This window comes from Gracilinanus agilis, chromosome 2, assembly GCF_016433145.1.
Source record: "Gracilinanus agilis isolate LMUSP501 chromosome 2, AgileGrace, whole genome shotgun sequence".
Taxonomy (NCBI): Eukaryota; Metazoa; Chordata; class Mammalia; order Didelphimorphia; family Didelphidae; genus Gracilinanus; species Gracilinanus agilis.
In genome coordinates this window covers 652,765,879-652,793,658 of record NC_058131.1, presented here as the reverse complement: position 1 = coordinate 652,793,658, position 27,780 = coordinate 652,765,879, and the positions used below count along the sequence as shown (strand labels likewise).

The 27,780-nt window shown below is 36.9% G+C and overlaps 1 protein-coding gene across 1 annotated transcript in view; it reads right to left on the bottom strand.

Annotated features, from left to right (window-relative positions):
- The window catches only part of VSTM4 (V-set and transmembrane domain containing 4), a 122,684-nt gene that overhangs the window by 16,950 nt on the left and 77,954 nt on the right, over positions 1 to 27,780 (bottom strand). The window contains exons 5-7 of the mRNA XM_044662704.1: positions 26,013 to 26,046; positions 19,804 to 19,910; positions 17,258 to 17,319 (exon numbers count right to left, since the gene is read on the bottom strand). Coding sequence (XP_044518639.1) covers positions 17,258 to 17,319; positions 19,804 to 19,910; positions 26,013 to 26,046 — 203 coding nt within the window. The remainder of the gene's footprint in view (positions 1 to 17,257; positions 17,320 to 19,803; positions 19,911 to 26,012; positions 26,047 to 27,780) is intronic.

Sequence of the window (27,780 nt, the reverse complement as noted above, 5' to 3'; positions counted from 1 at the left end):
GTTTTGAGGAAAGAATTTATACATATATATGTATATATAATTACATATAAAATAAACATATTGATTACATATTAATAAATGGAATTTATATAACATATAATCAATATATTAATATTTCAGTTTGTAAATATTAGCTAATATATTATATAACACACCTGACAATATAATATTGATATGTACACTATATCCTATATGTGTAAAATGCATCATGTGCATAGGTATAATAAAATATCATAGACTTATATAAGATATGTACATATTACAGAATTATACTTAATAATCCATTACACAGTTATACATAAAATTTGTGTATACATGCATGTGTGACTGTGCATACTCGTGTACTTATATATGTGTGTATGCATGCATTCCATACATATGTACATGTGCATATATACACATACATACATGTTCATTTGTTTCAGTTATGTTCAACTCTTCATGGTGCCATTTAGGGTTTTTTTTGGCAAAGATACCAGAGTGGTTTGCCATTTTCATCTCCAGCTTATTTTGCACATGAGAAAAATGAGGCAAAGTGAAATGACTTGTCCAGGGTCATACAGCTACTATATGTCTGAGGTTGGATTTGAATTCAGATCTTCCTGTCTTTCCACTGAACCTTCTAGCTGATATATGTGTGTGAATTTCTGCACATGTGTATGTCTGTATGATTATATACATGTGTATATTACAGGCATGCATATGTATATTGATGACTCTATATAACATACCCAATATATGTATATCAGTTATATCTATATATCTTTATATTTCCATATCTAAATATTTCTCTGTATATATCAATAATATTTATGTATAAGTATATACACATACACATACTTATAAATATATACACACATCTACAAACCTATATTAAATAAATATACACCTACACACATGCCTACATATGAAGTACTTTGCATTCCTTAAAATTTCTCTAAATGCTGGCTATTCTTTTCAGAGATGAGGAAACTAAATTTTTAAGATTTTAAGTGGCCTCAACCCATGATCATATATCATGTAAACACCAGAAATAACCAACAGTTACTTTGAGCCAAGTCTGATGAAGATGATAATGAAGACTTAAATGGTTTAATTCAATTAAAATGATGATTTAAACCTGTTATGGACTTCTGTTAAGGGGCAAGAGAGGCATTTTGGTACCATAGCAAGAATCTTGGCTTTGAAATTGAATCCCTTCAATTCAAATCCTGGCCGTGACATGTGTTCCACGTGTGGCCAAGCTAGTAGGCAATATGATTTGGTGATGAAATAAAAGCACTGGGTTGAGAGTCGAGATTCAAATATCTCTCCTTGACGTCACTTCTCTGTGCCTTCTGGGATGATGTTATTGCAAGTTCACCTTCCTGAGTCTCAATTCTACAACTGAGAAGACCAGTTTAGATAATAGAGTTATAGGTCTAGAACTGAGTGGGAACATGCTGTCCAATCCCCTCATTTTATAGACAAGGAAACTGAGGTCCAGGGAGGGGAAGTCACTGTCCAAAGAAATCATCCTGGCAAGAAGTAAAAAAGCTGAGAATCAAACCCAAGACTTTGGAGTCAACATCCAGTGCTGATAAACGCATATGTGCAAGTCAAAAAATGTGCATAATGGTCCTATTATGTGCAGAGCATCATGGTAAGTATTGAGCACTGTCCTAAATGATATCTATATCTATGTCTATATTTATACAGTAGAAACTCATTTTACATGATCTTAACATGATTAGCAATTGAAAAAAAACAAAGGCTGAGAAATACATAAAATAATGTTTTAATTGTGCACCATTTTTCCAAATTCAGACTGACAGTCACCATTACTACTTGTTGTCAAATATATTTCAATTTGATTCAGTTAAACAATGGAAGAGATAAGGATAAACGGGATGACATTCCATACACTCAAGCAGGTTTTAGTCTTGTTAGGGAGATGAGGCTTATACAGAAACACGTGATATGTGACAAAATATTCCTACATGAGCACATAAGGGAGGCATTCACATATGTGTGTACTATGGAGGTCACAGAAGAAGGAGGTCCCTTCCAGTCATGTGGCAGGTTCTGGGCTTGTATAAAAAGAGATTACTTAACCTTAGAGACCTAAGCCTATATCTCTGAAGAGGATTTGATCATTAGATCATATAACTGATCAGTCATTCTAAAATCTTTAAACATATATGTCAAAAATAAGTGAAAGCCACTTGTCTTTATGTACTTGCCAAAAAATCAGGTGATGACTTCAAGATTAAGAGAAATATTTATTCAAAGTTTGGATTTAGCCAAGAAAAGAACTGCTTGGGTTTCCAGTATTTGTTTTAAAGGACCAAAATGTGTTCATAATGTTCTTTTTTTTCCCCAAATTATGTTTTATTTCTAGTGAATTCTATTTGAGATAGAAAATGTCTTTTAATAATAACTCTCATATACTCCATGCTCAAAAGTGAAGTTTTTTTAATTAAATAGGTTTTTAAAAAATCAAATGTGAGCACAAATGATATTGTTTCATGAGATTACAAAAATAAAATATAGCAAAAAGAATTTTTAAAAAAATGATTTCCCAACAGTGCATTGAACACAGCAGCTAAACTCTCAATAAGAGAAAATAAGTTAACAAAATTCCACCCACTGGAAATGGGAGGCTGGAACAGGAGCCCTTATACCAGACATCAGTAGGAAACAAAAAGGAGAAAGGAAACCTATGCAGAAAAATACTCTAACTCTTGGTATAGGGAAAAGATCACTAGAGTTAATTCAAGTCACATTTTGTGGTGGTTGTTGAGTCGTTTCAGTTGTGTCTAACTCTTTGTGGCATCATTTGGGATTTTCTTGGCAAATATAATGAAGTAGTTTGCTGTTTCCTTCTCTAGCTCATTTTATAGATGAGGAACTGTGACAAACAGTTAAAAGACTCGGCCAGGGTCACAAAGAGAGTAAGTATCTGAGGCTGGATTTGAATTCAGGCAAATGATTCTTCCTGACTCCAGGCCTGGCACTCTTTACTGCATCACTTAGTTAATCTAGTTGCAAAACGTTAGAAAAATTCAGTTAAGTTCCCTTACGTTCAATTACCATCATCCCCTTCAGTGGGGATAATAACATTTGTACTGACTATTTCAGAGAGTTGGATTGATCAAAAGAACACCGAGTAGTAAAGGAATGACCAGTCCTGGTCCGGAAGAACTAATGGTGAAAAAAATGTCTTTTTTTTTGCCCATAGAAAATTAAACCAACAAACATTTATTCAGGAGTAGGATGTCCTAGTCCTCCTCTGACTTCCCTAAAACACACAAATGTGAATGCCTCTCTTGAGTGCCTACTAGGTCCCAGGTACTCAACATGGGGGACTACCATTGTGAAATGGTACGTATAATTTCAGACACAAACACTATTTCTCTCAGTTTTGCAAAACTTTTTCTTTGTTACAAATGATGGCTATGTAAGCTTGGGGATGGAAGTGGGAAAAGACAAAATGGGGGTAGGAAACATGGTGTATAATAAAAGAACATTATTGCTTTGATACTTCAAGAATCAAAAGGTAACAATATAGACTAGAAATAACAATAAAATATTATAGAATTAAATAAACTACTTTATGATTTTGAACTGTTATCATCTCAACCTGGGGCCATTGTCAGCTGCTAATAATTTTTAATCTAACCTTATGCTGTTATACAGAAATACTCAATCATAAGCCAAGCACTATGCCAGACACTTCAGAGTGTTCCCCATTTCACCTCTCTCCCCAAAATACTTTGTAAGATATTCTTTTTACTTGTCTGCGTAACCTCATTAGAATGTAAGCTACTTGAGAGCAAGGACTATTTTTTCTTTGTATCCTCCAGTACTATGTGTACAATGCACTTAAGAAATGATTATTGAATTGGAAAAAATCTTTAATGAGATTAAAATAATGTTTTAACCTTCAATGGCTTTTCGGTCTACTAATATTGTCTAGCAATTTTCTGTATTTTATAGAAAATTAGAGAAATGCCTCAGGCACTGGGAGATTAAATTACTTGACACAAAGTCAAACAGCCACACTGCATGTCAGAGAAGAGACTTGAAGTAGTAAGTACCTTGAACCCAAATCTTCGTGACCCTGAGACTTTATCCAAGATGCAGGACTGCCTCTCATCAGATTTTTGTAACTGCCTAGAAATATGTCAGGATGACTTGGCAATGACTTCAGAGGTCCTAGTAGGTCTTCAGTGTTTGACCCAATGTGCTTTCTAAGTACAGTGAGATTCCAAAGTTCTTAGAAGGTTAAAGGAAATATAACCCCTCTTTGCTTCTGATTCCAAAAGAGGGCAAAGCTTACCGCCCTGGCCACATCAGATCCTAAGAATCTTATCTCACCTTAGTAAAGTTTTCCCACTCAAAGGTCACAGTCTGCTCAGAGCCACTTGGCACCATTCACATGTGGCTTATGGAATCAAACTCTTCCTCTGTCTTTTTTTCTGACTCTTCCACCCAATGAGCCCCTCTTGAATCCTTATCCCTTCCAACATTTCAGCATCTATTCTTCGCCTCTCTGCCTCCCTCCCATCTATCGACATACATAACTCCCAGTGACAATAATGGGAAATGCATGTGTATCAAGGGGAGCATAGAATTTTTATCTCGACTGAAATGGTACCAATCTGATACGAGAAAGTTGTTGGGGTTTTGCTTTTTGTTGTTTTTTTTTTCCTCCCCCAAGGCTTTTACTCAGGGCGACGGATTGTATGTGTGTATGCAATGGTGGTAATTTTTTTTTCTTTTTAATTTTAAATCGAGATTATGTACATATTTTATGCAGGTTAATATATCCTTTTCATGTAAAATTTAACTGAAGCCAATTCTAACACATTAACGACAACAAGAGAAATTCTCCAGCTTATTATAAACATCCTTCAAGAAACCTGAAATGCATGTCCTTTGGAAATAATTTTGCCAGTATTTAGGTTATTATTAAAATCCTCTCAGAATACTAACACTAGTGTCTAATGTGTCTTAAAGCCCCCCTTTTTCTTCCCACTTATAATAGTGAAACTCTTTTCTGGTCCTGGTGGTACATTCTCTATGGCTAGAAGGTAGTGATTGAAGCGAAGAGATTTTTCCCATAACCCAAGCAAACTCTAAACTTGATGAGACAGCTCCATGTTATTCTCACTTTCCTGAGATCTAGGGCCACAACTGAACACAGACTCACTGTGGGGAATGATGAATTGAGCTCATTCTCTGTCTCTTTAACTCTCACAGACCAAATGAAAGCTCAGATTTCCTGTTGATGTTTGCTGAAATGTGAGGTGATCCTGGGAAAGGATGTATCTGCCACAGTATCAAAGATTTACAGAATCCTGTAACTGAAAAGAACCCCTAGGGTTCACCTAGTTCAGCTTCCTGGTACCAGGTGGGTTACACCATACATACAAAAGCCATACAAGAGAAGTCGTTTTCTGTAATGTTGCTGATTTCTAGAGATGAAGATCTATACAAGCCTTTTGAAGCCAATTAGGATTGTTACAGGCTTTTAATGTAAAAACAATTTTCCTGGTATCTAACTAAACTCTTGCTGTAAGATAAGGCTCACCCCTTTGTCCTTTGTGAAAGTAGAGGCAGAGGATGATAGTAACAAGTTTTAATGAACATTCCTATTCTTAGAAATGAGAACGTTATCTATAGATGTGACTCTATGTGAAAAAAAAATCTTAGACCTCATTAATATTGAAAAAGATGAGTAAGAGAACATCAGTAATTCTCTTTACCTAATCTCCTAATAATACAAAATCTTTGGGGGTCATCTAGAGAAATATGGATCAAGGACATTCTCAATGAGGGTATAGGTAGGGGACAAGCTCATTTCATATTCAACAATGGATCACATCTTTACTATTTCATGATTTGTTGAAAGATGTAAAGAATATGAGATCCCGTTGTGTTTATTGTTGTTGATTGCCCCCAAAAAAGAATTCTACTAACAAAACATTCTCTGTTGTTTTGTTACAACAAAATATTTCTGATTCACAAACCAAAATTATTCAGGATTCCTAGGAAGATAAAACAATGGAAATAACTCCATTTATCAACCATCTGATAACCAATATCAGGGAAGCCAAAAAAAACTGGGAGATGTACACTTGGCAAAGGTGTTCATCACTCTAATGGGTGTCCAGTTTAAAGAGTGATTTCCGATGGGTGGTGTGGTTCTATAGATGGATAACATTGTGATGACTTGCAACAAGTGGTAGAATGTTGCAGAACCTCTTAGAAAATATTTGTAATTAAAATTAAATTTTAAATACTAAATTTAAAAAATCAAAAAAGTTTCACCCATACATCCACACAGGAAAGACCAAGTAGTTGAAGAATGTTTAGCCACCAGATTTCCCCATGTATTTAGATAGACATCCTTTAGAACTTGCCCGATATTATGTATATCTGGGGAAAATAATCTACTCAGATTGCAAATTGGGACCATGGTTGAACAGAAGGAAAAGAGTAAGCTGGATATAAAGCTCCTTTACTGACCTCAACCTTCTAATGAAAGGAAATCATTCAGTTAATACTGAACATGAGAATATCTGGACTGAACAAAACTTCTAGATGAGTTCAACTTTGACTAGTTAATCAGATGGTTTGGTAACAAGTGGCAACAGCCCTCTTCCTCTTTTCTAGATTCATGAATACTATAAAATCCAATTCAATAAATATTGATTAAGTACTTTCTCAGTTTAAGGCATTATGCTAGGAACTAGGGACACAAAGGGGTGTGTGTGTGTGTGTGTGTGTGTGTGTGTGTGTGTGTGTGTGTGTGTCACAGTTCCTACCTTCTAGGAGTTTATAATCTCACAGGGAGAGGGGAATAACATCTGCATAGTGGTTGAGCATAACAAAAAGTTGAGCATGAAACAGATATAGGAGAAATATAGACAAATGATTAGAAAAATCTGAGGAGGGGAAAAAAAAAACTTTCAGCCTGTAAGATTAGGGACTGAGATGAAGAAGTGAGTTCCAGAGTCAGGTTAATCTAAATCTAGGGGTTCCTAACCAATTTGTATATGAATGAGCCATGGACTCAGGAGCATCCTGGCTCCAGTTTTTTTAAGGGATCATTTACTCCTCAGAAATCAGCAAACACTACAAATTGGGGCTTGATTTATTGTTTTGTATATTTTTGAGACTTAAGAAAACAAAAAAAGAAGAAAAAGTTGGTAATGCAGATTACACTTAGAAGTGTGTTGTGTGTCATTTTTTTTCTCCAAAGACCTGGTTGCTGAGCATTTACCAACATACTCTTGAACAGACCCTAGTGGCAGTCTGCTGAAATCTATGGATCCCTTCTGAGAATAATATTTTTAGGTGCATAAGATAAACTACATAAAATTACAAAGGAAATTGATTACCAATTAAATAAAAACAAGTTCACACACCTTAAATTAAGAATCTTTCACCCCAACAACTAGTTTGCTCAGTGGGTAGAGAGCCAGGTCTGGACATGGGACATCCGGGTTTCAAATGTGGTCTCAGACACTTTCTAGCTTATGATCCTGGGTAGGTTCCCTGACAGAAGGATTCACTGGAGAAGGAAATATCAAACCACTCCAGTATCCTTGCCTAGAAGACCCCATGGATGACTATTGTCCATGAAGTCACAAAAAGGTGGACAACAACATGGAGGCCCTTAAATGACCAGTTATAGAATTTTTATTTCATTTGTGAGCAATAGGAAGCAACTGAAGATTTTTAAGTTGGTGGTCTATATGTCAGATTGGGACATTACTATTATTTTGATGTGGAAGATGAGCTGAAGAGGGGGGAAATTAGAGTGAAAGAGGATATTTATTAACACATTCAAGGCAGAAGGAAGGTCCTGAATAGAAGAATAGAAAGTAATTTGTCCTCCAAGTAGAATTGAGAAGATTGGTATCCAGATACAGGCAGTGTGTCAGGGGGTGGGGGAAGGTAGAGGAGGAATAGTCAAAGATTACTTCTGGGTTATGAACCTGAATTACAAGAGGATGATGAATTATGAATGAATTGTGTTAGGTATTTTAATAGCAGCATTATATTGTTGACTCAACAATGCCTGACTTCCAACCTTTTATCATTCCTAACTAGTTTTCTATCTTGTGCCCAAGGTAGCTTTAAATAAATGGGCATTTGTAGAATTTCTCCTTGTTTTTTGTTTTGTTTTGTTTTGTTTAAATTTTGATGGACTGCATAGGTATATAAAGAAAACAGGCCCAGGTGTGGCCTTCAGAGAAGGGCCAATGGCAAGGCTTGCTCCAAAGTGTGCCAGGACACTTGGCTTGTGCTCCATATGTCTATGATGGACCATCTATTTAACTGGTCATTTGGGGTACCTTGCTTCTCTTCCAAGGTCTTAGCAATTTGACTCAATTCAATTCAACAAACATTTATCAAACTACCATTATAGCCAGTGCACTGTACCAGGTGCTATGAGGTACTTTAAATTCTATGGTATTATTTATAGGGCTTTGCTGGTAAATGATTAACTGGCTCCCTATGGGGGAAACCTATAAGCATTACACAATTTTAAGTTTAATTTATATTATGAACATTTCTCCATCACTTTCTTAAGTCTAGACAATCAACAAGGCAATAAATCAAGCCCTGATTTGTGGTGTCTGTTGATTTCCAGGGTATAAATGCTCACTGGAAATATAACAATTTGTTTCTATTAACCAGTTTGATCTGGCTCTAGTACACCCTTGAATTTGACTTCAAAAACATTTTCTTCCCCATTTTAGCTCAACTCTCTGTACAAAAACAGGCAAAAAAACCTCAACAAATAAGGTGATGGGGAAAAGCAAAGTTGGAATGCCTACCCTGCCCTTGCCACTCTTATGATGCACTAAGACTAAGCTTGTAATCAAGAGCCATTTTCCTGAGTTCAAATCTGACTCTGGACACTTCCTAAGTCACAACCTTCAGCAAGTCATTTAACCCTGTTTGCCTCAGTTTCATCATCTATAAAATGAACTGGAAATGGAACTAGCAAGCCACTCTAGTATTTTTGCCAAGAAAACCCCAAATGAAGTCACAAAGAGTCGGACAGAATTATAATGACTAAATAGAAACTTTCCACTTACCTCTATTTAAGATAAAAGATTGGGGCAACAAGGTGGCTCAGTTGGTTGAGAGCTAAGTGTCTAGATGAGTGGTCCTTGATTCAAATCTGGATTCAGATACTTCATAGCTGTGTGATGCTTATCAAGTCACTTAACCCAGTTGCCTAGCACTTAACTGATCATCTGTCTTAGAACTGTTACTTAGTATTGATTCTAAGACTGGTTCTAAGAACCAATTAGGGTTGTTTTTCAAAATTATGATTTATGGCTGGAATATATTTTAGACTACTATTCCTTTAATTTTACAGATGAGGTAATTGAAAGTATCTGAGGCAGCATTTGAACTCAGATCTTCCTAACTCTATCCCCTTGATATCTATACAATGTTTATATCCCCAGCACAATGTCTAGCACACAGTACACACTCAATAAATGTTTATCGACTACTGACTCTCCTCTCCCTCTGAAAGTTGCCTCTCAGTCAGCAAGCTGAGAGTGAGTCTTAAGAAGACAATATTCTTTAGTTCTTCTCCGATAGATAAACACTTCAAATGGCTTATGCTATAGATTTTAATGTACTCTATTGCAAGTCTTTCTGGAAGGGCTTGGCCTGACTGCTCTGAGGGGGCCTCCATCCAAGCCGGGCACCAGGAGGAATTGACAAAGTTCATGATCAAAATGATCAGGATGTCACTTGGCTGATAACTGTAAGTCTCTCATCCCTGGCTTTCATAGTAGTGCCTAGACTTAAGCCAGCGCATATGAGTCAAACCCTTCTCTCTCTGAGATAAGCATGCTTTTATTGTAGATAGAGATACTAAGATACCAAAGTGCATTTCCCAATAATAGTTTGTTTAAAAAAACAAACAAACAAAAACTTTCCTGTAAGTGGAGACAACACTATGGCCAGGATTCCCATCAGCATATGGAAATGCAGTGAGAGATATGTCTTTGATCTAGATGTTGCTGCTTTTAAAATTTATTATGGGGATATCAGGATCTCCTATCCCCTCCACAAAATACAATGATATCTGGGTTTCCTTACTTAAAGGATTGTCCTGGGGCTCATGCAAAGTGCCAGATAAATGGGGGCTTATTTTTCAACTTTTTTTTTTAATTCTTTAAACACTAGTTTGTTTGTTTGAGGGATGGTTTTGATGTGTTTTGTTTTTCGTCCAGGGAACTTGATATAATGAAAATAATTGTTTTTTTCTTCCTCACCCCAGAAACTCACTGAATTCATGACTTGACTTTCACAAAATTCAGCTTTCCACTTTCTGTAATTTGCCTCAAACCAGGAGGGTAATTATTTTTTCTTGGAAATCTAAGTGTGGATTCACCTGACAGAGGAAAGTATATAAGGGAAAAACAGATAGATCAAAATACTTTAATGTCTTAAGGGAAAAAAAGGAGGAAGGAAGGAAGGAAGGAGGGAGGGAGGTAGGGAGGGAAAAAGGGAAGGAGGGAAAGAAGGAAGAAAGGAAGGAAGGAAACAAAGAAGGAATGAAGGAGGGAAGGAAGGAAGGAAAAGAAAGGACTGTAGCTGCCTGGAATTACAGAAGGAACAGTCTCAGTATATAGATGTGCATGCATTTCCTATGTCAATGGACCGTTAGAGTAATTGGGTATCACTCTTTCCCATTTATCTGAGTTTAAAGGATCCTACAGGTACTGCTCTAGCAGTAGATAAAGTGTGAGATTTGGATTTAGGAAGTCCTGAGTTTGAATTTAGATTCACATACTTAAATTTTCTCTTCCTTAGTTTATCATCTATAAAATAAGAATATTAATAGCATCTACTTTCCAAGGTGTTTTGAGGATCAAATGAGATATATAATAATGCTTTGCACTTCACAATACAAGTTATTATTATTATTGCTATTCTTAAACTTTTTGTTCAGACTGGATTCCTTTTCATTACCTGACATGTAATTGGATTTCCCTGACCCTTTTTTGACCTCTTGGTTTGGGATCCATTCCGGGATCTTTTTGCTTTCTTGATATTAAATCTTTCTCTAGGGTTTATTAAGAAGCCTCTTGAATTTATCCTTCTTGGATGCTGTTTTGAAGACCTGGAACTACTCTCTTCTCCACTGCTCAAACTTACTTTTTGTTTCTAGCCTTTGAAGATTCTGCATCAATTATCTATGTACTCTTCTATGTTACCAGCTCTTGCTACCCCTCCTTACATGCTCAACCCACTGCAAAGCAGACTGGTAGAGTCACATGACATCTCATCTCTCAGAATCTCCATTGGTGCCCTAGAAGATTGGTGTCATTCCATACTATGTGTTCTGACACCTGGGAAAGGGCAAGTTGAAAAGAACTGTAGTATTCTTTTGTAAGAGCCAACTGGGCAGTTGGAAGGGATTCTCTCCCTGCATCCCCTGCCTCTCAAAATGAACACTGGTCTCCCTTTACAAAGTCTAGGTGTGTATTTTGGCGCCTTGTTTAAAGGCCATAGGCAACAGATATTTTTAGTCAGTGAGACTTCCTTCAAGAAGATTGGATTCAAGATTTTGAACTATTTTGGGATCATCTGACCCTTGTTGAGTTCTATAAAAATGAAATTACAGACTAGCTTAGTCTTTTTTGGACTTTCTTTTCACCTTCTTTGGTTTAGAAGATAAAGGAGCCCCAGCAGAGTGGATGTATGTTCTAGGACAGAGAGGAAAAGAGGAGTTTGAGGAAACTTTAAATCTGAGAAACTGACAATAGCTGCCTTGGGACAAAAATACCTGGGGAATTACATAAACTTGCCAAAGATCTAAGAATAGGCTATCTCAGCCCAAGAGATTTCAGCCAATTAAGGAATTCTTTTATTTTTTTTAATTTAGAATATTTTTCCATGGTTACGTGATTCAAGATTCCCCACCCTTCCATCCCCACTCCCATAGCTGACAAGCAGTTCCACTGGGTTATACATGTTGTTCAAAACCCATTTCCATGTTATTCATATTTACAATTGAGTGATCTTTTAACATCAAAACCCCAATCATATCCCCATTGAACTACATGATCAATCACACATTTTTCTTGTGTTTCTGTTCCCACAGTTCTTTCTCTGGATGTGGTTAGCATTCTTTCTCATAAGTCCCTCTGGATTGTCCTGGATCATTGCATTGCTGCTTGTAGAAAAATCTATTGCATTTGATTGTGCCACAATCTATCAGTGTCTGTGTACAATGTTCTCCTGCTTCTACTCCTTTCACTCTGCATCAATTTCTGGAGGTCTTTCCAGTTCACAGGAAATTCCTCCAGTTAATCATTCCTTTCAGCCCAATAGTATTCCATCACCATCAGATACCCCAATTTGTTCAATTATTACCTGATTGATGGACATGCCCTCATTTTCCAATTTTTTGCCACCACAAAGAGCATGACTATGAATATTTTTGTACAAATATTTTTCCTTATTATCTCTTTGGGGCACAAACCCAGTAGTGGTATGCCTGGGTCAAAAGGCAAGAATTATTTTAAAACAATTAGGGCATTCTTGAAGTACATGACTAATATAGACATATGTTTGCTTATTTAGCTTTCAGTAGAGAATGTATGGACAATGTTCCTGGATAGTGTCTTTCTTGAGGAAAGAAAATTTATTGTCCATATATTTTCTGAATAACATCTTTTAGAAGATAATTATCCAAGTGGCCCCTCAAGCTAGAGGGACAATGAAGGGAACTATAACTTTGAGAAGCAAGGAATTTGAACCTTACTACCTTCCCCCTACTTTTATAGTGAATTCTTTGCACAGTACAGGTCTGATAGGAAGAAAATTGTTTGTCCTGATATTCCCAGACTACTTCTACCTTCTTAGATAAAGTATTCTTATATTCTGGTTGCTCTCTCTGGCACAAGTGGCTCCCCCATTCTTGCCCATCCTTCACTCAGATGTCAAAGTGGTTTTCCAAAAGTGCCCCTCTAACCATATTGCTCCCCTAATTCAATAAAATTCCAAGGCCCCTATAACCTCCAGTTGCAAATATAAAATCCTCAAAAAATGCTCAGAGTCCCTCATAATCTAAGCCACCCCCACCTTTGTAGCCTTCTTATTCATTATACCCATACACATATGCATACATATTCTGTGATCCAACGGCATTCCTTAAACAAGAAACTGCCATCTCTCAACTCCAGGCATTTTCACTGGCTGTCTTCCCTGGAGAGAATGCTCTTCAATTTCATCTTTGCCTGGCTTCCTTCCAGCTAATGTCCAGAAAAATCCCTCAGCTAAACTCAGACTTCTCCAGGTAATTTTGCCATAAGAAATAACAAACAACATGATCACAAAAACACCAGAAAAGTCTTATATGAAATGATGCAAAATGAAGTGAACAGAACAAGGAAAATGTTATAAAGAGTAACAGCAATAATGTATGATGATCAATAGTGAATGACTTAACTATTGTCAACAAAGCAAGGATCCAGGACAACTCCAAGAGATTCATGCCAAAAACAAAGAACATACACACACACACACAAAATAAAACACCAAGATATCCACCACCATAGAAGGAACAGATGGAATCCAAATGTAAATTGAAACATAACATTCTTTAATTCCTCCACGAATTTTTGTCTAGAGTAAGCAATATTTGTCTTCTTCCTCAAAGTGACAAACATGGAAGTATGTATTATATGATAATGAAAGAACAATGGATATCATATTGCCTGTCTTCTTGGGGAGGGGTGAAAGATGGAAAGGAGGGAACATGGATTGCAAAATAGTAGAAAACAAATATTAAACAATTGTGTTGATATGTAATATGGAAAAAATAAAATTTATAAAGAAAAAAAAAGACTTCTTCAAGAAGCCTTTCCTAATACCTCTTAATTTTAGACTCTTTATTCTGTTGATTATTTCCTAAATAGTCTTTATATAGTTGTTTGTTGTCTTTTTCATTAGATTGTTAGTTCCATAAAAGCAGGCATCTCATTTTCTTTTTCTTCCTATCCCCAGGACTTAGTGTAGTATCTGGCACATAGTAGGTGATTACTAATAAATATTTATTGACTCTAAACCATATGGTGGGGGTGAAGGGAGTCTGTGTATAAAAGAGGAATTTGCTAGAATAAAAAAGGGTTGCCCTGATGAAAACTCCAAGTTCAGTTCCCTTATAAGGAGAGTTTATAGGCTATTTGAATGCTTTATGGGTTTTTTTATCTCAATGCAATTTTCCATGAATGCTTTGTGTATATGCTTTCCCTACAGCTATGGGCTATCCTACCCTTATGCATTGTAACCTTGACTGCCTTTTTAGGAATTAAGACTCTGTTTTTCACATCTGAGAACATATAAGCAATAGTCACACCTAAGCAGCGTTGGGAGAATTTCCCATCATAGACTGAAGATGGATTCTACAAGCCAAAGTCTTCCCTTTTTGGGTCAACCCCCAAGAGCAGACTTCATCTGTTAGCACAGTTTTAGTGATTCTGTGACTATGGGTATTAGACTAAGAAATAAGCATATAAACCTGACATCCCAAGTGAAAAATGATACACAAACCCTTAACAGCTGTAATCACACAGATAACATTACATCATTTCTCTGTCCCCATCTATCAAGAATCCCAAAACGGAAAAGCCTTAGACTCATTTTTCTAGAGGTTCATGCCAAAGTCTGTTAGAGCCAACAAGTAGGTATTGACTCGTTTCAGGAGACATCAAGACTTATTGATCTTAGAGGTAAATATTGACTAAGGTGAAACTAAGGTCAATACTTGCCTCTTGGGACAATAAGTCTTAATGTTCACTAAAACCTGCAGACACAACACATAACAATGTTATATATTGTGCATTTGATTCCAGAGTTCTTGTTGGGAATGGAGACCCACAAGCATTGTCCAGGGCTTGGGCAGTTCTTTCCAATCTAATGAGTCTTCACCAAAGTAACAGATTTCTGAAAGGCTGCATGCAAACCAAATATTTCTAAATAAATGACAATTAAAATGCACTAAGGAATTTCACAATAAAAGAAACCATATTAAAAATAATTTTGTTAAATGAAGAATTCTTTTTTTTTTATTTTGTTTCTTAATTTCTCATGATATCATTAGCTTCTAGATGGTCAATTCTGGTTTTTAAGACCTGGCTTTCCTCTGTCAGTTTTTGGTTCTCTTTTTTCAATTGGCCCATTTCTTCTTTCATCACTTTCCTTTCTCCTTGCATCACTTTCATTTCTCTTCCCCACTTTTCCTCTACCTCTGATAATTGGTTTTTGAAGTTTTTGTTTGAGCTCTTCCAGAATTTGTGTCCAATCCATATTTTTTCTTTTGGACTTTGCATGCATTTGCTTTCATTGTCCCTACTGTGTCTATACCTTGCTCATTGTCTCCATAAAAATTCTTTAGAGTTTTTTTTTGTTGTTTGCTCATTTTTCCTATCTAATTATAGCTAGGCTCTGTTTTCTGGGAAGTTAGGTCTCCTCTTAAACTTCAGTCCTTCCTTGATGTTATTTTCAGCTTATTTTCTGGGTTGTTATAATTTACCAGATGGTCTGAAGACTGAGAACTCTGAGAGCCTCTCTCTTTGCTGATTCAATTGACCCTAGAGATGTTGATAGCTTTCCTCAGGCTTGGGTATAAGCTTTTGATCTCACTCAGAACTTGATCAGGTCAAGGGCTGATCAAATTTTAGCCCCAGGCTTAGGCTCCAGGTTTTTATCTCAAGGTGTTCTTGATTCAATCAGGCACACCCTTGATTGCCCTGTCCTGGAGCTCTGCCCTTAGTTTTCTGCAAAAAGATGCAGGGGGGTTTCCTCTGAGAACTGTGTCCATACCCCAAATCCTAGATTATGTCCTCATTCCAAGCCCAGACTGGGATTCCTGGCTTTGCTCTGGGGCTACATAGATCAGTCCCCTTCACCCCAGATTGCCCTGGGTTGGGACTCTGGACTTCTTCACATGTTTGAAATTTCAAGGGGTGTGAGTTGGCTTGGACCGCTATTTGCCCAAGTAGGATCTCAGGTTCTGAATGTTAGCTAAGCTTAAATTTGGGACCTAGTACAGCAGATGTGGGGTGGGGAAGCAGGGTTGTTATTTACTCTTGGCTTGCTCTTCATCCCCTGCTATAGCCTCCTGTTAACTCTGTTCCCCTCTCATCTCAGTTGCGCAGATGGTCTCTGCCTATGTTTTGGGGTTTTCTTTTCTTGAAAGTTGTTTCACTCTGTCTCCTACTTATTTCTTCCACTCCTGTATTCATTTTGTGATAATATTTTATTCTCAGTTGGAAAGGATTTTCATGGTGAAACAAAGCTGCAGCCCTAGTTACTCCTCCATCTTGGCTCTACCTCCAGGAGTCTCTCATTTTTTTTTTTTAATTTTAAGATTGCGTCTCTCTATCTCATCAATTTCCAGAAAGCATAAGGAATATTCAGGGGCCTTATCTCACTAATTTTCTACATGGAAGCTTTGGCTCTACTTTTAAGTTTAGGCTGATTCATCCTTTCTTAGGCAACATGACAGCCTGCTGCTCCTGGATGCCAAAATTAATGTCCCCAGTGCATCTCAGAACTTTTGAGCTTAAGAGATTTTCTAGCCTCAGTCTCCCTGCTCTCTGGGATTATAGGAATGTGCTACCACACTCAGCTAAAAATGAATTTTTTAAAACTAATAACCATTTGGAATCCTATGATGCCCTTATTTATCTTCTGTGTAAATATTTTCATACATTGATTTTACCTAAAGAGAGGCAAAGTCACTAAAATTTAAGCAAATATACCTGAAACTAGGATCATTATTTCTGAAAATGTGTTTTTGATACAAATCTTAAGTAGTAGGGAATCTGACTAAATTCCTTTTTAAATATTTCATACTTTCAAAGAGGCAAAAGCTGATTTTAACTTAAAGAGAGAAAGAAACAGACAAAGACACAAGGAAACAAGAGAGAAAGAGACAGTATTATATGTGGATAGGGGGCTAAATTTAGAGTCAGAATTCAAGCTTTGGGTCAGAAAGAATCCCATCTAGATGTGCGACAGATGGTGTGACTCACAAGACCAATGTGACAAGGATCATATCAGAAGCTAATGGTAGCCACTTTCCTAGAAATGTAATGATGGAAAATGAATAACTACCATTTTGATAATATTTCTAAGTTGATAAAGACACCATTTACTTCTTTAAAAAACTCTGAGAGCTTGATGGTAAAGATGAAAAATGAAAAATAAAGATACTCACCAAGATAACTTTTCTTTGTGGTTTCAGCAACTTTGGTTTGTGAAAAGCATTAGCTATTGGAGCTAGGGAAAGAAAGAAAAATTAGTCTGTCAGCCTCACTTAGGAGTTTGAGAAAACACAGTCATCATTCCAGACCATATCCTCCTTTGCTCTGATTGGACAAACATTCATAGGAACAAGCATGACTCTTCATCAAGACATTGTATACCTCAATCTGCCATCTCAGATGGTTTTATTATTCTAAAATATACAGGATGCACCATCTTCTCAACTTCCAAACTCAATATGGAAACTTTCTCCATAATGAAAATATACTATAAAGAGTGGAAGAGCAGAGATATACCCATTGTGGACAAAGGAAATAAATTAGCATTTATGTCAGAATTCTGCTGACAATTCAGCTTACAAGCAATCCTGTTTACAATCCAGATATCACATTGTGAAAAAGGGAGATAATAGAAATCTGATAATCTTTGCTTTCTATAATCTCTCTTTTTTACAGTGGTGATATCTGGAGAGTGGGCTTCTCCTGTCCTAACAGCAAATAGTACTAGCTCTGGAATTGACCAGGAGAACATTTGTCTATCTATATCTTCATTTTTATTCAATCAGAATTCTAGTCTTTCCTCAGAATATACTTGAGGAAATAATATTAATAACATTATCTAATAACTAATAATTTTAATAAAACACATGGAACTTTAAACTTTTCAAAATACTTTCACATACATAACTGATCTCCATAGAAACCCTCTGTAGAATTTCAGAGGTATTATCCCATTTTGTTTTAAAGCCAGATGTGATTTTATCAATGTAGGAACTTCTAGCATAAAAACTCCCTTTCCTAATGCATATCAGCAAAAACATCTGTCTTAAAGAGGTGACTACACCAGAGAAATGCCAGAGAATCACAGAAGCACAAGATTTAGTGATGCAAAGCCTCTTAGAATCAACCCCCTCCTTTTAAATACATGGAAACTGAAATACAGAGTGACTAAGTGACTAGACTCAGGGGCTAGTTAGCAAATGCCTGATACCGATTTGAATCCAGGTCTTCCTTACTTCAAGGCCAGGTCATGTTAATTTTATTTAAAATTTTTGTTTTAGAAATTAGAAAACTGGTGTTCTAGAGATTAAGCCAATTGTCCTTCATCACAAAATGAGTTAAGTTCAAAGCCAAACCTAAAGTTCAGGTGTCTTGTCCCCTTGAGCCCCAGAGTCTCCCCAAAAAACCAAGTGTAATATCTCTAATGCATATGTGGCATGAAAGAAATACAGTATAATAAAATATAGAAGGCTAAAGCCACTTCAGACTTTTAAGTTATGAAGTTTCCATCATCATGAAGTGAGAAAAGGCAAAAACAAACTTAAGCAACTCTCCAACATTCATTTAGCTTTTTAACTGCCTTTCTTCTACTTTCCTTTTGTTCACATCTTTACTGATTAATGCCTCCATCAGAGGATGAATGAGGCAAGATGTAGAGGTGAAGCTTAAAATCTTTTCATTTTTCCATTTGATGCAAGTCCTGCCAAAGGTTATGTGGGGAAATTAATGGTATCAGACTAGTAAAAAAATTCCCCACAATCAGGGGGCAGCAAGGTGACACAGTGGATAACCAGGCCTGAAATCAAGAGGACCTGGGTTCAAATATGGTCTCTGACACTTCCTGGTTGTGGAATCTTGGGCAAGTCAACTTAATCCTGTTTGCTTAGTCCTTGCCCTTCTCAATTAGAGTTGTTACTAAGACAGAAAATAAGGGTTAAAATATCCCCATTGTCCATAAGACTCTGCCAACAACAAAAAACATTTGTGATCTTGATTCTTATGAAGGTGATCTAATGGCTAGAACAAAGTTTAGGGACTGTATGGGGATGATGTTGGTTCATTTAATATTTTTCTACTTTATCATAAATAATGAAGACTGTTACTTGGAATTATTATTCATTTAAGACCAAGATGGGGCATTTAGTCCAACTTTCATTTTGGGAGGGACATATTTTCTGGAACTAATTATTATGGAAAATTCAATGTAATGTAGTAGAAAGAATTCTGGAAGATCTGAATTCAAATCCTTCTTCTGACAATTAGCAGCACTATAATCATGAGTAAGTCACTTTAACTTTCTGAGCTAAGGACAGCTTTCCAAGACTATAAGAGGCCAGTTATGATATGTAGGGGAGGAGGGAATTCCCACCTTGGTTGAAATTGCAAGTCCTTTACAAGAATTAGGCAACCATGGAGAGAATTACAAGTATTATGATACCATAAACTTCAGTTTTCTTATCTATTTGGTTGATTAATGCCTTTAGGTATTAACCCCACAAGGTTTTCCTGAGGATATATATATATATCCCTTTGCAACCTTTAAGTGTCAGTATATTTACTACAGACCTTCAATCTACAGCTTCTGATTCCTTCTTTCAATTCAATTCAAAAATATATATTAGTCAGTGCTTCCTATGTGCTTATAGGAAAAATTCCAAACTAGTTTTCTGTTTTTTTTTTTATGCTTTAAATTTGTGAAGATTCATAGCCTTCTCATTACCTTTGGCAGGAACAGCAGGAGGGACATCAGGCTTCTCTTTCCTCTTCTTGGCTATTTTTGGTTGGAGAGGAGACAAACTTGTCACACTGGTAACTGTTTCCCCTGAGCTGTGAAAAGAAAGATGCCTTGTGAAACCCCAGAGCAGCTAGGCAGGAATGAGAAACACAGAGGGAAAAAAATACAAACTGATTGGAAGACAGGAGATGAAGAAAGAGACAAGGAAGCAGAGACCGATAGGAAGGGAGTAGAGAGAAAAAGGAGGCAGAGAGCAGAAGAGAGAGAGATGAAGCTGAGAAAGGAGAGAAGAAAGGAGAGATAGAAGGGAAGATAGCGAAACAGAAACATTGAGATAGTGAGAAGAGAGAGAAAGAAGGAAGAAAGTAAGAGAAAGAGAACTGAGAAAGAAAAAGGAAGAAAAGAAAGAAAAATAGACAAAGACCAAAAGATATAAGTAGAGAAACAAGTGGCAGAGAAGATGGAGAGAGTAGATGAGAGACAGAATAAAAGGACAAAGAAAAAATAGGAAAAGAGAAGAGAGAAAGAAGGGGAAAAGAAGAGGGAGAAAAACACAAATATACACAGGGAGATGGAAGAAAAAAGAAAGATGAGGTAGAGAATGAATGAAGAAATAGAAGATAAAAACAGAGAGATTAGAAGAGAGAGAAGAGACTAGAAAGAGAGAGGAAGGAAACAAAGGAGGGAGAGATAAGAATGAAAAGATAAGAATGAAAGAGCAGAAAAAGGGAGAGAGAGAAAAGAGAGAGAGGAGAGAAAGACAAGGAAACAGACAGGTAGAAGAGAGATAAAGGAGGTAGGAAGAGGAAAATAAGGCAGGTAGCTCATAGCACAGCCAAGACTCTAGTCTGAGTCCTCTGACTTATAGTATAATCAAATACAATAATGAGGCACATCTATTAAAGAAGAGGGGCCCAAAAAGATTGAGTGAAGGAGAAAGTAACCCAAAGAATGAGGTGATTGACTTAAGAATTTGATTAAATGAGCTTTTCAACTCACTTTATTCCTCAATAGTCTAAAGACATTCACCATTAACCAAATCCAGAGCTCTAATACGAAAACTGGCTCTGGAATCAGAGGACCTGGGTTCAAATTCTCCCTCTAATGATTATTATTTGTATGCTTTTTGCAAGTCAATTAGTCCCGAGTCCTCAGTTTCTTTATGTTCAAAAAGAGAGGATTGATCTAGATGGCCCCTTCCTATTCTGTGATCCTATTCATGACTCAGATCTACAATTTACTAGGTTCATAAGTTTGGGGAAAAGTACCTAAACTTGCTGAGTCAGCTTCTTTTTCTGAAAAATGGGAATAACAATATTGGCACCCTGTCCTTCACAGGATTGATGTGTACAATCAAATAGAGTGGGTAAAGCTCCTTGGAAGCTAGTGAGCTATGCATTAATATAAGCTTTCATTGTTTATTCTTTTAATCACCATTAATCTAATTCTAAGACATGATCCCACTAAAGTCCTACACTGATGCCTAATTATGGACCTATAGGGTTTCAGTCAGGATCACTGGACTTAAGGATGCCCTTGGGTTCTCAAAAGCTTTGCCTGCAAACCCTGGCACAGTCCACCAAGCTGGAAAAACTTTGAGCATGGGCCTAGAGACAGATTACAAATCTGTTAACATAGGAATGGCCTGGCCAAATTTTAGAGAGGTTCTTTCCCCTGTTGGCTGCAGAGTGGGTGAATTATTTAGATGAAGCAACTCTCAAAAACCAGTTGCTAAATCAGAAAGGGTTTGCAACACATACCAAATTACAGGTCGTTATCATACTGAGATCTGATTAATACTGTTCTCCAACAAATTAAATGAAAAAAGAAAACAGTGTAAAGTCAGTTCATACACTTGATTGGTGTTAAGAAATCAGACATGGGCAGCACTAGCAAGTTAGCATTATTAGTAGAACGTAAATACACAGCCAAACTAATGCTTTGTAACACATTTATTCCACAGGCATTTACTAAACATTTTTTTACATAAACAGAATATCATTAAACAAAAGACTACGAATGAACTAAATTGATGCATTTATCCTTGATTACATCCTCCAAATTCCAGTCAAACTGTCCTGTTTGCTCTTCACTATTCATAATATCCCAGCTCCCACTTTTATACCTTTGCACAGACTGTGGCTCGTATCTGGAATTATATTTCTTCTCACTTCTGCCTCTTGGAATCCCTCGCTCTCTTCGCACAAATGAACCTCCAACATGAAGCCTTTCTTGATCCATCTCTGTCCCAATTAGCAAGTGCTTACTTTGCATATAATTTGTATTTACTGCTTTGTATATGATCTATCCTTCTAGTAGAATGTAAGCTCTTTCAGGACTGGAACTGGTTTGTTTGGTATGTAGCACAGTTTGTGGCACACAGCAGATACTTAATAAATGCTGGTTGAATCAAATGGAATCATTATTTCTGTATTGATTGTGAAAAGAAGAAAACATAAGAGAAAGAGACGGGAGGGGATGGAGGAAAGAAGACAATGGAGAGAGAGAGAGAGCAAAAGAGAAAGAATGGAGAGGAGGAAAGGGGAACAAGTTGAATTAGATGATGTCTATAGTCTTTTCCAGCCCCAAATCTATAATCCTAAGAGATTCTCACTTGTAAAATAAAGGCACTAGACTAGATGATGCCTAAATTCCTTTCTGGCTCCAACCAGATTAAATTATGATTCCCCCACCATAGAACTCCTATGATTTCTGATTTTTGGCTTATGCTTCCATTCTAAGGCAGCCAGGTGCACAATCGAACATCAAATGGGCACACAATCCAGATCATTATCCTCAGTGCATCTTAGTTCCTCCACTGAAGCAACAATACTTGTGAGTCTATTTGGCCGACAAACAACATGTCTTTGTGCCTTGGGTTTCCAATAAAAGGGAAGTGATGGTATTATCTTAGCGCCAAACAGTGTGGTATTATGTCCCTGACAGGAAAGAACAAGCTTCTCTGGAGCCAGCAAAACTGAGGAAGTTGGGAAAACATGCATGGATGGAAACTCCCTGAAAATGAGGGTGCTTGGTTAGCCGGAGAGAACTGCTATTTGTGGGTAGCTTATTTTTAAACATCATTGCCTTATGTTTCTCTTGCTCTGGGCTGGGAAAATGCCAACACACTCCATATCCAGGGGGCTTGCATTTATGTGGTAGACAAAGGCCTTCAAGGATTCCTTTTAAATACTGAGTATTTTCCATTACAGAAGGATGTCAATTGCTTTGTGCCTTATTTCTTCAAATTCTGAATGAACATCCTTATTCTACAACCCTAGTGGGTATAGAAATGGGGAAGAATATATCATCCTCCCATCTGAACAAAATCTGGTTTGCCTTCTGGATTCTCAAATGATATCCATAAGAATAATCATAATGATAAAGATGATGACTCCCATTTCAAAGGTGCTGTCAGGTTTACAAGATATTTCCCTAAAAATAATGTGAACTATGAGAGCTCCATTGCTATACACCATAGCAATTTTTTTAAATGGTATATGAAACGTGGAGGTAGCATGGGTTCGAGCACTGAGTTTGGTGTCAGAAATACTTGGTTCAAGTCTGGTCTTCTCCTTAGTGTCTGGGAGTCCACAGGCCTAACTTTTATCTTCTTTCTGTTTCAGACAACTCCCTTGGATTTATCTACCAAGTCTTAAATGGACTCTAATCTCTTGGTAAAAGGAGTGGCCACACCTAAAGTTTCATAGGACCACAAAGTCACAAATCCTCTGAATATGAGTATAGGAGTTCTATGAGAATAGACCACATTGTGATTAATCAATGTGATGGAAAAAGAGATAGGCTTGGTGTCAGGAGACCAGAACTTTGTAATTCAAATAAGACATTTTAGCCTGAGTCTGTTTCTTCATCCATAAAATGGGGATAACACTATTACTTAGGACCTCACAGTCATTGTGAGAAAATCACTTTGTAAACCTTAATGTAATACAGAAATATGAACTAACATGAATTAAATGATTCTTAAGGTTCCATGGAAAAGAGATAGGGTACTAGGCTAAGAATCATCAAGTTCCAGGTTCAAGTTTCAATTCCAAATTGCCTATGGACAAGTGAGCAAGTCATTTAGTTGCTCAGTGTTGCACAAAACTCTCTAAGCCTATACATTATGGAATGATTGCTGATCTCCTGTGGCAGAAATGTCTTCAATGTGAGGACCCAATGAAAGCATAAATCTAAATCAGAAATTAATATTTCTTTGATGGTGAGGATAACTTTAATAGTAATGCAACCAAAGAGATAAAAGTATCATTTGTAATCTGGTTTCTACTTTTTAGATATTTTAGTTTTTCTTCCAAATCATTCTTTTTTTTTTTTTCTTCACCAACCACAATTCATTTGAGTTTCTTCTGATGGTGGTCAGTAATAATCTTTTCACTGTTCTACTTTAGGGAGGAAACAAACCAGACTAAAGCCCTAAGGAGAGATAAAAGATTTCTAGATTCTATATTGTGCTCTGTGATTAGAAGCAAACTACTCAGCAACCTCAAGTCTTCATTTTTCTCATGCCCTTGGAGTGTTGGGATAATGTCAGCCATACTTGACACGGTCATAGCAGAGGGGAAAAAAATCCTTTCAATATTTCCCACATCCTTAACATGCTCTTATCTCAATCATATTGAAAACAGTGGCCAGAAAATACAGTCAGACATTCAATCTCATTTTTCTACTCTAATTTTAAAGCCTCTATCCATAAACCTTCTACTTGTCCCCCAGCTGCCTTTCACTTGACCTTTCAGAAAGCAAGACTCATATTACTGTAGATATCTTAAATCCACAGAAATGGCAGGGTTTCTTGGGGGAAATAATAAGGTCCATTCAGAAATCGTCCCCATATTCAGTAACCCAGTCTCTCAACACTTCTGTGATATTATTGTATTCTCATTTGTAGTTCTTTTGAAATCTTTTCACTTTGTTTCTCATTTTACTTCATGTCATCACTAACTACTCTTTCTGAGTGGGATCTAGCAAAGAAGGATGCTAGTCCTAGATGCTCATCTCTTCCCATTCCCTATTTGGAGATTAGCATCATGCATTGGAAAAATCCAAAAGGATAAGATAAAATATTATTATGCATTGTGTGGTGGGAAAGTTCAATTCAGTTCAATTTAGTAAGCCAGGAGTTGTATTAAGAAGTAGGGAAACAAAGGGAAAAATGAGAGGCTTTGTCCTTGAGAAGTTAACATTTTATAAAGAGTTATGTTGTACTGGGGGAATGAAACATGCATACAAACAAGTAAATCCAAAACACATACGTGGAAATTTCAAAAGGAAAAGGATGCTTACATTTTGGTGGATCAGGAAAGGTTTTGTGTAGCAGGTGGCACCCCAGTCATAATTCTTAGGAAGCTAAAGGTCAACCTTATTGTATGACTAGAGCTCTTTGCTATATGGCAGAATGGTGCCATCATGGAAGAATTCCATGCAAACATCATCCTCTTTGGTGGTACAAGAAAACCAGTGGATCTGATTTTCAGAGAACACAAAGATTTCCATAGAAATCTACTTTCCCTGAACTTTGGGTGGTGGGATTATAGCATTCAAAAGAGTCTCCATAAAGCATGTCCATGTCAATTACTTCCAGTCCACTTCAAGTCTGACCTTCTACTCCAATAACTGGAATGAAATCTTCTACTACCAGGGGCTATTTGTGATCCTCTAAATGAGACAACTTCTGCCCTTTACTTATATATTGCCTTTCCCTTGGAACCTTTATTCTTTGAGTTCTTCCCTATTTTTGTACTGGGGTAAGGCACTGCATTACCTGGAAGGGCCAATGGCCCTTGAATGACTAGCATATTAGCAAAGATTAAGTTATTTTATTAATCTGATATGAGCTACTACCATGTGGCAGATGGCATGGTACTGAGGTACAAGGGAGGCAAGTTTTAATGAGGGCAAAGGGAGAAGGCAGGATGTAGGCCAGGCTATCTAGAGCCAAGGAGGCCCAATAAACACTAGACTGCAATGGAAAGGATAACTGAAAGAATTAGAAGCTGAGACCAAATATGTTTGCAGGGTGTATGTTTCTGGGTACATGCGTAGGACATCATGAGAATAATATGCCGGTCTCTTAGGCAAAGATATGAATATAGCTAATTTTGTTTTAATAGCAAAGGAAAGTAAAACGATCTTAAGTTCCCTCATTGAAAATAGGAAGAAAACAGTCCTACCTGTTCTGGGGGCATTTCACCAAATAATGTTTCACTGTAAAAGGAAAAACAAAACAAAACAGAAGACTGTAAATAAATGCTATTTCATAACTAAGTATTTTAGGAGTTACCAGAGATTCTGGGACTTGAGGAAGCTGTTTGTATCATTATCACTAGACATAGTCACTGATTATGTGGCCCTATAGGATCTATCTTGTGCTTACCTCTGGCACACTGGAAATGAGAGGTGGGAACCCAAGAAGAAATTCCAGAAACCAATGGAATTGTGATGTTGAAACGCAAGTCAGCAACTGTAGAAGGGTCACAGGAAAGTGCCCAAATTTCAAGGACCAACCATGTCAACAAAAATTCTCATATAAGGAAAATAATGACCTAGAGAGGATTCAGCTGGGCTGTTATGCATTGTAATATGTAGTCTGTCACCCTTTTCCATGTCTAAGTAGGGCCTCGTTTATCAAAGTGCCTTAGAGTACATACCTTGTCCATGCTAGCAGTTTTAAAATATTCTGACTCCTAAGAGACTCTGTAGTATAATGGAAAGAACATTGGATATTGGTTCTAGATGACCTGGAATTTGGATTCTGTCTCTTCTACTTAATGCCTGTGTGACCTTCACAAGTCTCCCATCTCTGAACTTCCATTTCCCCATCTATCAAATGATAGGATTATTTGTTATTGTTCACTTGTTTTCAGTATTGGCTGACTCTTTGTGATCCCATTTGGGATTTTCTTGGCAAAGATATACTAGAGTTATTTGCCATTTTCTTCCCAACTCATTTTACAGATAAGGAAACCGAGGTAAACAGGGTTAAGTGATTTGCCCAGCATCATGCAGCCAGAAAGTGTCTGAGACTGGCTTTGAACTCAGTCCTGGTATTCTATCCACTGTCTCTTGGGTTTAAAGCAAATGATCTCTAGAGTCCTTTCTAAACTTTGTTCTCATGAAAACATTCATAATTTGAACTCTTAATGGGTTTCCTTATTTTAGGGAAGAGGGATAGATTGAATTAGACCTAGAATTCATTGGTATACAGAGTCCCTGGTGAGGAATTCTCTTTGTCAATGTAGGCTTTTACCTTAAATTCATAGAGTTGCCTGGAACCCTGAGGGGTTAGGTGGCCTCTCTACCAGTGTCATAGAGTCAGTATGCATTCAAGGAAGAACTAGAACCCAGGTCATCTTGATTGTGAAACCACCCCTCTAAATCCACTGTGGTACATTGCCTTTCTTTTGCTTGATGACCTTGGTGCAGCACTTTAAACTTGGAAAAGTATTGTATGGACATTATTTTCTTTTGAGGCTCACAACTATCCTATCACTTAAATACGTATACACATATACCACACACCATTCTCATTTTATAGGTGAGGAAACTGAAGCACCAAAAAGTAAAATTTACTTCCCTGTAGATAATTAATAAGCATCAGAGATAGATCTTGAACTCGGGTCTTCCTGAGTCTGACAGTGTTTACTCAAGTCTGACACTGTTCACTCTGCTATACTTCTCCTTAAAAGGCCACATGATAAATAAAATTCTTGCTATCTCTTCCATAGGAACAACTTAATATGTGAGCTTACTTTTAGAAGTGTGACCAAGGCAGGCAGGTAGGCAGTACCATGGAAATAAATGCTGCCCTGAAATAAGGAAGATCTGAATTTGAATCCTACTTCAGATGCTTACAGGCTATGAGACTCAAGGTAAAATCATTTAATCTCTCTCAGTCTCAGTTTCCTCATCTGTAATATAGAGATAACAATGGTAGCAACC